The sequence below is a fragment of the Sapajus apella genome, unplaced genomic scaffold (genome assembly GCF_009761245.1).
Source record: "Sapajus apella isolate SASKATOON/1434 unplaced genomic scaffold, GSC_monkey_1.0 scaffold690, whole genome shotgun sequence".
In the NCBI taxonomy this organism is placed as follows: domain Eukaryota; kingdom Metazoa; phylum Chordata; class Mammalia; order Primates; family Cebidae; genus Sapajus; species Sapajus apella.
Window position 1 is genome coordinate 1 of NW_022437616.1, and position 11851 is coordinate 11851.

The 11851-nt window shown below is 40.4% G+C and overlaps 1 protein-coding gene across 2 annotated transcripts in view; it reads left to right on the forward strand.

The window, feature by feature from the left end:
* Positions 1–1272: 1272 nt before the first annotated feature.
* Positions 1273–11851, forward strand: part of LOC116546228 (alpha-2-macroglobulin) — a 27319-nt gene continuing 16740 nt past the window's right edge. Inside the window, exons 1-8 of one of the 2 annotated variants that reach the window (XM_032272548.1) lie at positions 1273–1496; positions 2104–2253; positions 5111–5265; positions 5712–5830; positions 7007–7124; positions 9145–9373; positions 10095–10221; positions 11193–11314. In XM_032272548.1, coding sequence (XP_032128439.1) covers positions 1320–1496; positions 2104–2253; positions 5111–5265; positions 5712–5830; positions 7007–7124; positions 9145–9373; positions 10095–10221; positions 11193–11314 — 1197 coding nt within the window. In that variant the 5' untranslated portion in view covers positions 1273–1319. Of the gene's footprint in view, positions 1497–2103; positions 2254–5110; positions 5273–5711; positions 5831–7006; positions 7125–9144; positions 9374–10094; positions 10222–11192; positions 11315–11851 lie in introns of both variants that reach the window. The other variant, XM_032272547.1, reaches the window with a different exon arrangement.

Sequence of the window (11851 nt, forward strand, 5' to 3'; positions counted from 1 at the left end):
CACTTCCTAATAGCTTAGTTCTCACTTCCTAATAGCTTAGCTCCTACTTAACGAGTGAGAACATACGATGTTTGCTTTTCCATTCCGGAGGTGGAAATATCAGGAATACTCTCAAGTAACAAGAGACCATGTCCATCTAATATCAATAAAAAGAAAGTTGAGGGAGGGAAAACAATAATTTTTTCTCACCCTTTATCAAATATTTGTTGTCTTTTTTTTCAGCCTATTCTCTTTGCGTTATTTAAAATGTTGGTGTGGGCCAGTGTGGTGGCTCACGCCTGTAATCCCAGTACTTTGGGAGAATAAGATGGGAGGCTCTCTTGAGGTCAGGAGTTTAAGACCAGCCTGGTCAACATAGTGAGACCCCATCTCTATAAAAGTAAATAAATAAATAAGAAATAAAAAGGAAAAAAAAAACAAAATGCATAAAACATTGCAGTGTATAACCTATGCTTATCCCAAATTTTCAAACTGTAAATATTCTTGAATCTCTTCTCAAAATGAGAATTGTGTTAGAGAACAGGGTGGAGAAAATGTAAGGTTTCAGGATATGTTGTAGATATATACCAGGTCTTGTGCTGAGTCATTTATGTCATTTATGTTATTATAAATTTTTTCCCTTTCAAGATAGTTACGATTTATGAAGCATTAAATTGGGTACTTCACCACCGAACTGAACTCTCGATGTCATGATATAAGCCTTTGAAGGTTGCTCCTAGTCTAGTAGACTCTAAAAGATAACTTGCTAGAAAGCTATCAGTAGTCTCCTCTTTCATTAGCTCTTGTAGCAACACAGAAGCACCATGGCAGACTGAGAGAAGTTTAATGCAACCTCTAGGGAATCTACATAGGCTTCAAAAAATATCTCCTAAAGGAGCATGGTGTTTCTCTTACAGAGAAAGAATCAAGTATTGGCTCACAGAAGGTTAAAGAGGATGTAGCATGAATACAATGTGTTACTCTTTCTGTTTCATCTCATAACTTCAGGTTCTATTTCCCTCTTCTAGTATGAGGCCTAGAACAAATGGTAGTGAACTGAATGTCTCCACACCCTTAACTGGCATCAGAACCTTATGTAGGTGAGCCGAACCTTGAAGCTGCTGAAAAATCAATATAGTATACCATTTATGAGAGAAGAGAGGGCTTTGATTAGGTTTTTCTAAAGCTAGAGTCCTTAGAGGTACTCATTCATTTGTTACATCTACTGTTTATTATGTCTATTACACCTACTAATGGAAATAGTCATTAACCAGACCAGGCTCCTAATGGGTTTGTGTGACAGACTAATTTTCTATCAGCCCTGGGGAGATGTCTAACCTATGATTGCTTCCTCTCATTCTCCTTGTGCCCCAGTGAACGGCCATTTTTCCATCTCAATCCCTGTGAAGTCAGACTTTGCCCCTGTCTCTCGGTTGCTCATCTATGCGATTTTACCTACTGGGGACATGATCGGGGATTCTGCAAAGTATAAGGTTGAAAATTGTCTGGCCAACAAGGTGGGTGCTTTAGGTCATAAAATCTTCAACATTTAAAACTAGAAGTAACTATTGTTTTTTATTTGTTTTATACATGCGGGCATTGGGGCCAAAAGGGTTAAATAAATTCCCCAGAGACATTCAGCAAGGTAGTGGCAGAGTCTCACTTGATTCTTAGTGCAAAACTGTCACACTTCCCCTAGCACATTGCCTCCTACCAGATACACAGTTCGGAGTACGTTATTCCCTTCTATGATAAAATCTTGGGAAATATGTAAGCAAGTTTTTAAGACTACTAAGGAGCCAAAAGAAAAATGCAGAGCACCTAGACCCGCGCACGTTCCACCACGATTAATAAGCACCTTGCCACATACCAAAGATAAATATGACATTTCACGATTAGTAATTTACAAGAATAATTGGAAATAATTCTAATGGCTCAAATGATTCTTGAGAATGAAAGAGAAGTGTAGGGGACAGAAAGCTTCAGGACTGACATAATGCCAACCCTCCACGAAGTCAAGCAGAATGGTAATATGTTGAACGTGAGGAACGCTCAGCAAATGCGAAGGAGTGCGTGGGTAAGCTAGGAAGTTTGCTTTTCTGACCTCTTGTTCCAATTTCACAGGTGCATTTGAGCTTCGACCCATCACAAAGTCTCCCAGCCTCACAGGCCCACCTGCGAGTCACCGCTGCTCCTCAGTCCGCCTGCGCCCTCCGGGCTGTGGACCAAAGCGTGCTGCTCATGAATCCTGACTCTGAGCTCTCCACATCCTCGGTGAGTTCCCGGCAGCCTCAGGAATCGAGAACAGCCGTGCCAGGGGCTTACAGCAAGGAAAAACGCCTGTCTGAGTAGGATAAGGTCAATTAAAATGTTTAGGAATTAATAGTTTTGATCTCTCTTGTGGGCTTTCATTGGTAAGGCATTTTATCTATATATAAAAAACTCGCTTCTAGAGGAAAAAAATCAAATAAAAACGCATCACTTAATGCAGTATATTGAACCAAATAGAATTTTTTGAAAAGACAAAATATAATGAAAATTAACAATCAAAAAGGGACTTGTTATTCAGATATGTTAAGCTTCTTGCTCATGAGCACATAGCAATACAAACTCAAATCTTCTGATTGTGTCAAGACATTCATATACGCAAGGCTGGAGAGAATGCAGAGCAGATTGTGAAAACTGCTATAAGAGAAGTGCAGTTATGCAAATTAAAAGAAAGGATTAACTGAGCAATCAGAGAAGCCATTCGGAAATTATATATTTAAATGCAAAAAGACCTTGCCCTACCCAAAGTCCTTAAAATTCCAGAGCTCCAAGCAACCAATAATAGGAGTTTTCAAACTAGTTTCAGCATTTCAAAAAGTCTAACAAAAGTGATACATGTACTTGCACTAAGACTACACAGACTAAATGAAATAACAAATTTCTGTTTTTGTAAGAATTATGGCAGGGTGTGGTGGTTCATGCCTGTAATCCCGGCACTTTGGTGGACTGCAGCGGGCAGATCACTTGAGGTCAGGAGTTCAAGACCAGCCTGGCCAACATGGTGAAATCCCATCTCTACAAAAAATACAAAAATTAGCCAGGCGTGGTAGTGGGCACCTGTCATCCCAGCTACTCAGGAGACTGAGGCAGGAAAATCGCTTGAACCCGGGAGGCGGAGGTTGTGTGAGCCGAGATCACGCCACTGCACTCCAACCTGAGTGACAGAGTGAGACTCCAGTCTCAAAAAAAGAAAAGGAAAAATTATGTCAGTTGAAATAATTGCTGTCCCAAGCTGCACATAATTTCTGAGGGAACGTATATATCATCTCTGAGGAACAAAACTCAAGAAAAATGAATTACTATATAATTAACATTGATAATTGAACTCTGAAAATATGGAGCTAATAGAAGACATAGCAAAAGGGTATGGTGAATTGGAACAACAAAAGCTAGTTAACAGCATGTACTAACAGTAGTTGGCACACATCTTCAAATGTTTAATATGAGACCAATTATGCTAACCTCTTAGTGAAGTTTTTTCTACTACCATAATTTAACAAAGAGAAATTTATATTTTTATTTTCCTGAAATAGAAACTTATAAGAAAATATTTCTTATTGGTTTGTCCTTCTAATGGGATTTTAACTGAAAATAGACTACTTCTAAAGGAAGCATTAAGTACATTTCAACAGTAGGATCTCAAGCGGATCTGTGGGAAAATAATATAAATGTTTTACATTTTTATGACATAATTTTATAATTCTCAAAGGATTTTTAAAGTTATAACAACCCTGATGGGTAGATAAAACAGACAAATCTATTTATTAATAATAAAGCAGACGTTCAGGTATGTATGAGAAGACCTGAGTTAAAACAACAGCTCTTCTCAACCTTTGATTAGTGATTTACAGTGGCACTTTGCTGCTACTAGTGTAGGTCATTCATTCAACACATTTAATGCCCGCTGTGTTCTAGGCATTATCCTAAGTGCTAGGGATCAAGCAGTAAGCTACTGGAAAGATAAAAATTTATGTCTCATGGAACTTACATTCTCATAGATGAGACACAATAATTATGGAATATGCCATTGAGAAAAATAAAGTGGAGAGAGAAAGTGAGAGATGTTAAGATACTTTGAGAAAGTGTTAATTTCATCACACTACTCACTGTGCTCGTCTGTTCTTGTCAATCAGTTTTAAACTCCTAGAAACATAATGCAATGTGACTGTTACAATTTTTATATCTGTCTTCTCTCCTTCAAACAGACTTGAAAGCATCATGCCTAGAATTTTACAGTTAAAGTTTTATGTATCAATATGAAGATCTGGAGCATTCTGTTTCCACTGATAATACCTAAGAAAATGCCATCATGGGTAGGGTGTGGTGGCTTACGCCTGTAACCCCAGCACTTTAGGAGGCCAGGGTGGGTGGATCACAAGGTCAGGAGATCAAGACCCTCTGGCTAACACGGTGAAACTCTGTCTCTACTAAAAATACAAAAATTAGCCGGGCATGGTGGCACACGCCTGTAGTCCCAGCTACTCAGGAGGCTGAAGCAGGAGAATCGCTTGAATTCGGGAAGCAGAGGTTGCAGTGAGCCGAGATTGTGCACTCCAGCCTGTGTGAAAGAGCTAGACTCCATCTCAATAAATAAATAAATAAATAAAATGCCATTGTGTCCTGTGGAGAGAGGATATGTCTGTTCATGTGCCTGTTTAGAACATGCATTCATTAACTTTGTTATACACTGAGTCAGTTGCTTGCCACAAGATAAACACAAAACTGTCATTTCCTTCTATCATCTCAAAGCTTTGTGCAATGTCACAAATAGAACAGACCTCAATTTTTCAATTAAAAAAATTTTATTTCATTCTAGTGTTGAGTCTAGTGGTGGCCGCTGAACTGTGTAATGAAGCAACATGACCCTTGAGTACTTAGATGGAGTATTTTGTGTTTTTCCTAAAATTGTTCAACATCTTCAAAATGGAAACACTGTGTCAAGAAAATGACCCATATCCTCTCTTATAAATCGTCAAAGCAATGAGAGCACTCAAAGAAAAACTGATGTTCCTTATTCCTGTTCTTTTCTCCTTGAACTCAAAAAAAACCACGAAGAAGTTTATTGTCTTTTGTATTTGTACAGGTTTATAACCTGCTACCAGTAAAGGACCTCACTGGCTTCCCTCAGTATTTGAATGACCGTGACGATGGAGACTGCATCAATCGTCACAATGTATTTATTAATGGAATCACATATTCTCCAGTATCGAATACAAATGAAAAGGATATGTATAGCTTCCTAAAGGTAAATGCCTTATGTTGTAGATGGTCTGTTCTTACTCTTAAAATAGTATACATGGAAAAGAGTATTTATCTGAGTGCCATCATGTCATGGTTGATGGTGATAGGATATGAAGAGTAAGTGGTTTTCCCACTAATAGCGGATCTGCTGAAAGGTACTGAACTAAACTGGAGCTTCTTGGAGTGTTAGTCGTTTTCTTTTTTCACAGAAAGTAAATTCTCTGCGATGTTTATAAATATCACATATGCAAAATAATTACTGTTGAAAAAGTTTAATGAAAAGAATAAAATTACCTCCTTAAGTGTATGAATATCCCTTCTACAGATGTGAACATTAAATGTTTAATATTAAGTTAACTGGATTGTTTGTCAAATTGAATGAAAAGAAGTATGTGCCTATGTGTATTTTATAATATATATTTACTGATTAGATGATAATTTCCTTTGCAGGACATGGGCTTAAAGGCATTGACCAACTCAAAGATTCATAAACCTAACATATGTCTACAACCTGAACCACTTGGGATGTATGCACCAGAAGATCTACGAAGCGCACCTTATGGTAAACAAAAGATTAATTAATATGTATTACCTAATATATTAACCAAATTTTAAATTTTTTAAAGATACAATGTAACAAAAATTAACACAACAAAAGGACTTGTGAGTCATACATATTAAGATTATCGCTCAAGGTCACATAGCAATATAAACTCAAATTCTAGTAAATGGAAATTGATGTGTTGGGCTGAAAAGGAAAGAGTTTCCAAGCATAGGGTTAGTGTAAACAGAAATAAAAACGTTCACAAAACACTGCTACATTCTCAATCAGTCAGGTAAAAAAGCTGTTCAACTTCCCCAAAACATCAGCCATTATTTATGTTGGAACCACACACATTCATCAGTGACATGAGCTACTTCTTTCATGAACTGAATAGTAATCAAGCATTTATTTATAGTCCCATGTTGTCAAATCATGATTGAGGATAAGTTGAATACAGAGAAAAGAGGATCAAAATCAAGGAAAGCATTTGGGGAGAAATCAATTGGCTCTATGGAATTTACTATAAAATCTGTTGCATATTTTATGATTTATAAATTATATTGTATAATCCTTTATCAGTAAGATTTATAGTAAATTTGTGCATGAATAGGTGTGTAAAAATAGGTGTATTTTTTCCCCAGAGAGCTGGTTGTGAAATATTTACCAGTACACCTTAGTAGAAGGTGAACAGAGTGAAAGAAACTGTCGTCTTCTGACAGGACAGAGAATAAAGAGTCTGTATGATCACTGAACTTTTCCCTCCTGTAAACTGTTTCTCAAAGCCACTGTCATAACGTCTATGTCAGGTTTTCTTTGCTCCTGCAGAGGAACACACCAACGCAAACTTGGATTCCCGCCCTATTCACGGCCCTGTGTCATAGCACTCTCACTTAGCATGGTAGCAGCAGCCTCACAGGACTCCAGAGTCCTTCTGCCCCACAGACAATCCAAGCAAAGTCTCTATAGCCTGTGCTTATGCTCCTCCTCCCCCAGCTCACTCCTAGGTATTCTAATACTTCATAATTCGTCCAACCTATTTCCTCCTCAAAGAAGCTTTCCCCGATGACCCAAGTGCCCTCTCCGTGTTCCTCTCTATTTCATCAGACTATTTGATTTTTTGGTGCCAAGTGTGACAGTCTCTGGTAAGTTTTATCTGTAAGTTTATTGCCCTGTCTTCTCCTTCACCCACCATAGACTCAGAGGTAATGCGAAGAGGCCATGCACTCATGATGCGTGTTGAAGAGCCTCCTCCCACAGAGACCATACGAAAGTACTTCCCTGAGACGTGGATCTGGGATTTGGTGGTGGTGAAGTAAGTAATGTCCTGCATATGCAATAGGCAAAGTATCCCTCACTGTTTTTAATTCTTGGCTAGTTTTTCTGTGTTTATTGTTTTATATGTTCATGATGAACAACACGATTTTTGAGATATATACACATATGCATAGTGGACTGACTACTACAGCCAAGCAAATTAACACATCCATCGCCTAACATTGTTGCCTGTTTCTGTGTGTGTGGCAGGTGCACCTAAAATCTATCCTATTAGCCAGGCTTCAGTATCCAATACAATATTATCACCTAGAGTCCTCATGCGGTACGTTAGATTTCTAAATTTATTCATCCTACAGAACTTCAACTTTGTACCCTTTGACCTGCTTCTCCCCATCCCTGCAACCCCAAGCACTGCTCTACTCTGTTCCTATGTATTCAACTTCTTTTAGCATCCACATACTAGTGCGATTGTGCAGTGTTTGTCCTGTGCCTGGCTCATTTCACTTAGCATAATGTCCTCCAGGTTCATCCATGTTGTCACAAATGGTAGGTTCTTCTTCCACTTCAGGCTGAATGATATTGCGTTATGCATAGCCACAACTTACCTATCCATTTGCCCAGACACTTAGGTTATTTTTATTTCTTGGCAACTGTGAATAATGCCGCATTGAACACCAAAACACATACATCTCTACAAGGGGCTTATTTCATTTCCTTTGGGTGTATAGCCTGAAGAGCGATTTCTGGGACATATGGTAGTTTCCATTTTAAAATTTTTGAGGAATCTCCATACTGTTTTCCATAATGGCTGTGGCAATGTACATTTGCACCAAGGAGAGTGAACAGACTCCTTCCAGAGGGAGACTGGAAATGGAGTTTTATCCGTGAAACAAGTCAGCAGGGCAGGTGGGGAGCAGGAGCGAGAAGGGCCATGTTCAGGCTCCTGAAGTCTTGTTTACCTGTCCTTTTCACTCCCAGATGCAGGCTGTTTAGAAGCTCAACCCTTAGATGGCAACCGGAAAAGTGTGTAGACAAACTCCCTCCAGAGAAAGACTGGAAGCTGGGAGATTTTGCCTGTTCTCTCTGTATTGAGCTAGGGGTGTCACTGCCGGCATTGCTCACAGGCTTATTTAAAACCACCTCCTTGTTCGCCGTGGTCTAGGGAGACTCCTGAATGCAGAGCTCCCTCTACTCCTGGAGCTAGGTGATTTAGGAGCCAGACCCCTTAGGTAGGAGCTGTAACATTGGGTGGTTGATGCATAGACAAATTATTCCCAGGGGTATGTTGGAGACCTGGTTTTATCTGTGGGGCAAGCCAGGGGAAGGAGGCAGGGGAAGTGCCCATACTGCCTTTCAGTCTCTCTGTAAGGTATCCCTGCCCCTTCTGTTTCCCAGGGCAGGCTAGTTAGAAACCTAACACTCAGTCAGCAACTGAGAAAGTGAGTAGACAAAGCCCTTGCAGGGAGAAACTGGGAGCTGTTAGCTAATCTTTTAGTACTGAAGTACTCCTTTCAAATACATTGCTAATTTCAGAAGATGTGTAACATAAATACTTAAGACCTAAGAAGTCTCACTAACCTAATTGCATCAGAGCTAAAAAATTTTGTGCAAATTTAATTCTAAGATTTCCAGAAAATGCGCATAAGGACCGAATATAACCAAGTTCTGCACAGATTAACGCCTGTAGGAGATCCTTCATTGGTTAGCAATCCTGAGGTAAATACAGATTCAGTCAGGTCCACTATACACGACAGTAGTAGAATTTAAAATTATAAAGCAGCCCTCAGTGGAATAGCATTTTAGAAAAGAGAACTTAAGAGCAACCTCAAATTGCATATTCAATTTATAACTATATTGTCTGTATAAGATTATGCGACAGTTCTGATATACTATAATTTAAAACAGTTGTAAGAAAAGGCTTTATATTCCCCATCTCAATCCTTAATTATATTCTCCATTATTGATATTTCTCTTGAGTGCTTTTAAGCCATGACATTTCTCTCCCTAGAAAAGGTGTATTTACCTATTTTCTGTTCTTCACTTGCCTCCCTCCTCAGCTCATCAGGTGTGGCTGAGGTAGGAGTAACCGTCCCAGACACCATCACCGAGTGGAAGGCAGGGGCCTTCTGCCTGTCCAAAGACGCTGGACTTGGTATCTCTCCCACCGCCTCTCTCCGAGCCTTCCAGCCCTTCTTTGTGGAGCTCACAATGCCCTACTCTGTGATCCGTGGAGAGGTCTTCACACTCAAGGCCACTGTCCTAAACTACCTTCCCAAATGCATCCGGGTAAGGATCTCTTTCCCAAATTAAACACAAGGTAGCAGTCAAGTAAATTAAAAGTTGCTTTCCTGGGAGTACTGACAAACTCTCATATGCAAGATATGTTAACTAGATATTCGCGATTGTGTAAGTTACAGATTGTGATATCTCCAGATACCAAATTGCACCATAAAGCAAGGTTCTAGCCTTCCTCATAACCGTTCAGAGTTAGTGTTTGTGTGGTATGAAGAATTCTGACAGGGATGACAAAAGTCAGTCCTCTGTTCTCATGACAGATTCTACAAGGTTTCAACCTCTACATTCTCATATATTTAACTTTTCTTAGCTCCTACGTTCTCATATATTATCTTGTCATTATATTACACCTAATGTTAAAAGTCATCTGCGAGCATCTTATCTCTGCTGAAACCGTAACTGTTTATAAGTCTTGTATCCTCTGCTGAGAGATCCGAGGGTCGAGGTTTCAGGCCAAAGAGGGAGAGTAACATGCCATCATTACCTTTCACTTCTTCTGGTTCTATCACATGAAAGAGCAGGTTGCTTCCAAAATAACTCAGATTTACATGTCGGATCCACTTACATGTATTTCAGGTACTTTATCTTCATTTATATCATCTTTAACATGAGGCAACCTGAAATCTAACCAATTCCTCAAGATGCTTGACTCAAACCCATTCGCCCTCTGTTCTCCTTCCCCCTCTACTCTCTTTCTTATGTGTGGCTTCAGGTCAGCGTGCAGCTGGAAGCTTCTCCCGCCTTCCTAGCTGTCCCAGTGGAGAAGGAACAAGGGTCTCACTGCATCTGTGTGAACGGGCGGCAAACTGTGTCCTGGGCAATAACCCCAAAGTCATTAGGTGAGCAACAAACTCCAAGAGATAATTCTCTACTCAAAGATTGTATATGGCAGTGGGAACCTTATATTCAGTGCACTTCCTTCAGGAAAAGACCACTAGAGGACACAGTTTTTTTCCTTTGTCTTTTTTTTTTTTTTTTTTGAAACGGAGTTTCGCTCTTGTTACCCAGGCTGGAGTGCAATGGCGCGATCTCGGCTCACCGCAACCTCCGCCTCTTGGGTTCAGGCAATTCTCCTGCCTCAGCCTCCTGAGTAGCTGGGATTACAGGCACACGCCACCATGCACAGCTAATTTTTTGTATTTTTTTAGTAGAGACGGGGGTTTCACCATGTTGACGAGGATGGTCTCGATCTCTTGACCTTGTGATCCACCCGCCTCGGCCTCCCAAAGTGCTGGGATTACAGGCTTGAGCCACCCCGCCCGGCCTTTCCTTTGCCTTTTATTCTAAGATCCCTACAAGGATATCCCCAACATCAATGTCCACCTTGAATTCTCAGTATCATGCACCTCTCATTTGCACGCCTCTGTTCCTGCTTCTGTGTTTTAATAAAACAAAAGTTAGGCCGGGCGCGGTGGCTCACGCCTGTAATCCCAGCACTTTGGGAGGCCGAGGCGGGTGGATCACGAGGTCAAGAGATCGAGACCATCCTGGTCAACATGGTGAAACCCCGTCTCTACTTAAAATACAAAAATTAGTTGGGCATGGTGGCGCACGCCTGTAGTCCCAGCTACTCGGGAGGCTGAGGCAGGAGAATTGCCTGAACCCAGGAGGCGGAGGTTGCGGTGAGCCGAGATCGCGCCATTGCACTCCAGCCTGGGTAACAAGAGCGAAACTCCGTCTCAAAAAAAAAAAAAAAAAGTTTACAGAGCATTGAACATTTATAAATCTTGAGTTTGGAGGCATGGAGGAAGGGAAAGATGGTATTCATTTCCATTGGTTTTTTTTTTTTTTTTTTTTTTTTTTTTTTTTGGAAATGTGAATTTCACTGTGAGTGCAGAGGCACTAGAGTCTCAAGAGCTGTGTGGGACTGAGGTGACTTCAGTCCCTGAATATGGAAAGAAAGACACAATCATCAAGCCTCTTTTGGTTGAAGTAAGTAAACCTAAATAATATATAGTCCATAATAATATATATGGGTAATGTAATAATAATATCTGGATATTTTATATTATTCTCATGTCTCTCTCTGTCCTACCTCTCTCTTGATTTAGTCTCTGTTTTGCTGGGGTTTTCTCATTTTGTTTTTGAGAAAGAGTCTTGCTCTGTCGCCCAGGCTGAAGTGCAGTGGTAGAATCTCTGCTCGCTGTAATCCCTGCCTCCTGGGTGCAAGCAATTCTCATGCCTCAGCCTCCCGAGTAGCTGGGATTACAGGCGTGCACCACCACATCCAGCTAATTTTCATATTTTTAGTAGAGACAGGGTTTCACCATGTTGGCCAGGCTGGTCTCCAATTCCCGACCTCAAGTGATCTGCCCGCCTCAGTTTCCCAGAGTGTTCGGATCACAGGCGGGAACCACCATGCCCAGCCTCCTCTTGATTTACTTTCTTTTTTTTTTTTTTTTTTTGAGACGGGATTTTTCTGTTGTTACCCAGGCTGGAGTGCAATGGCGCGATCGCGGCTCACCGCAA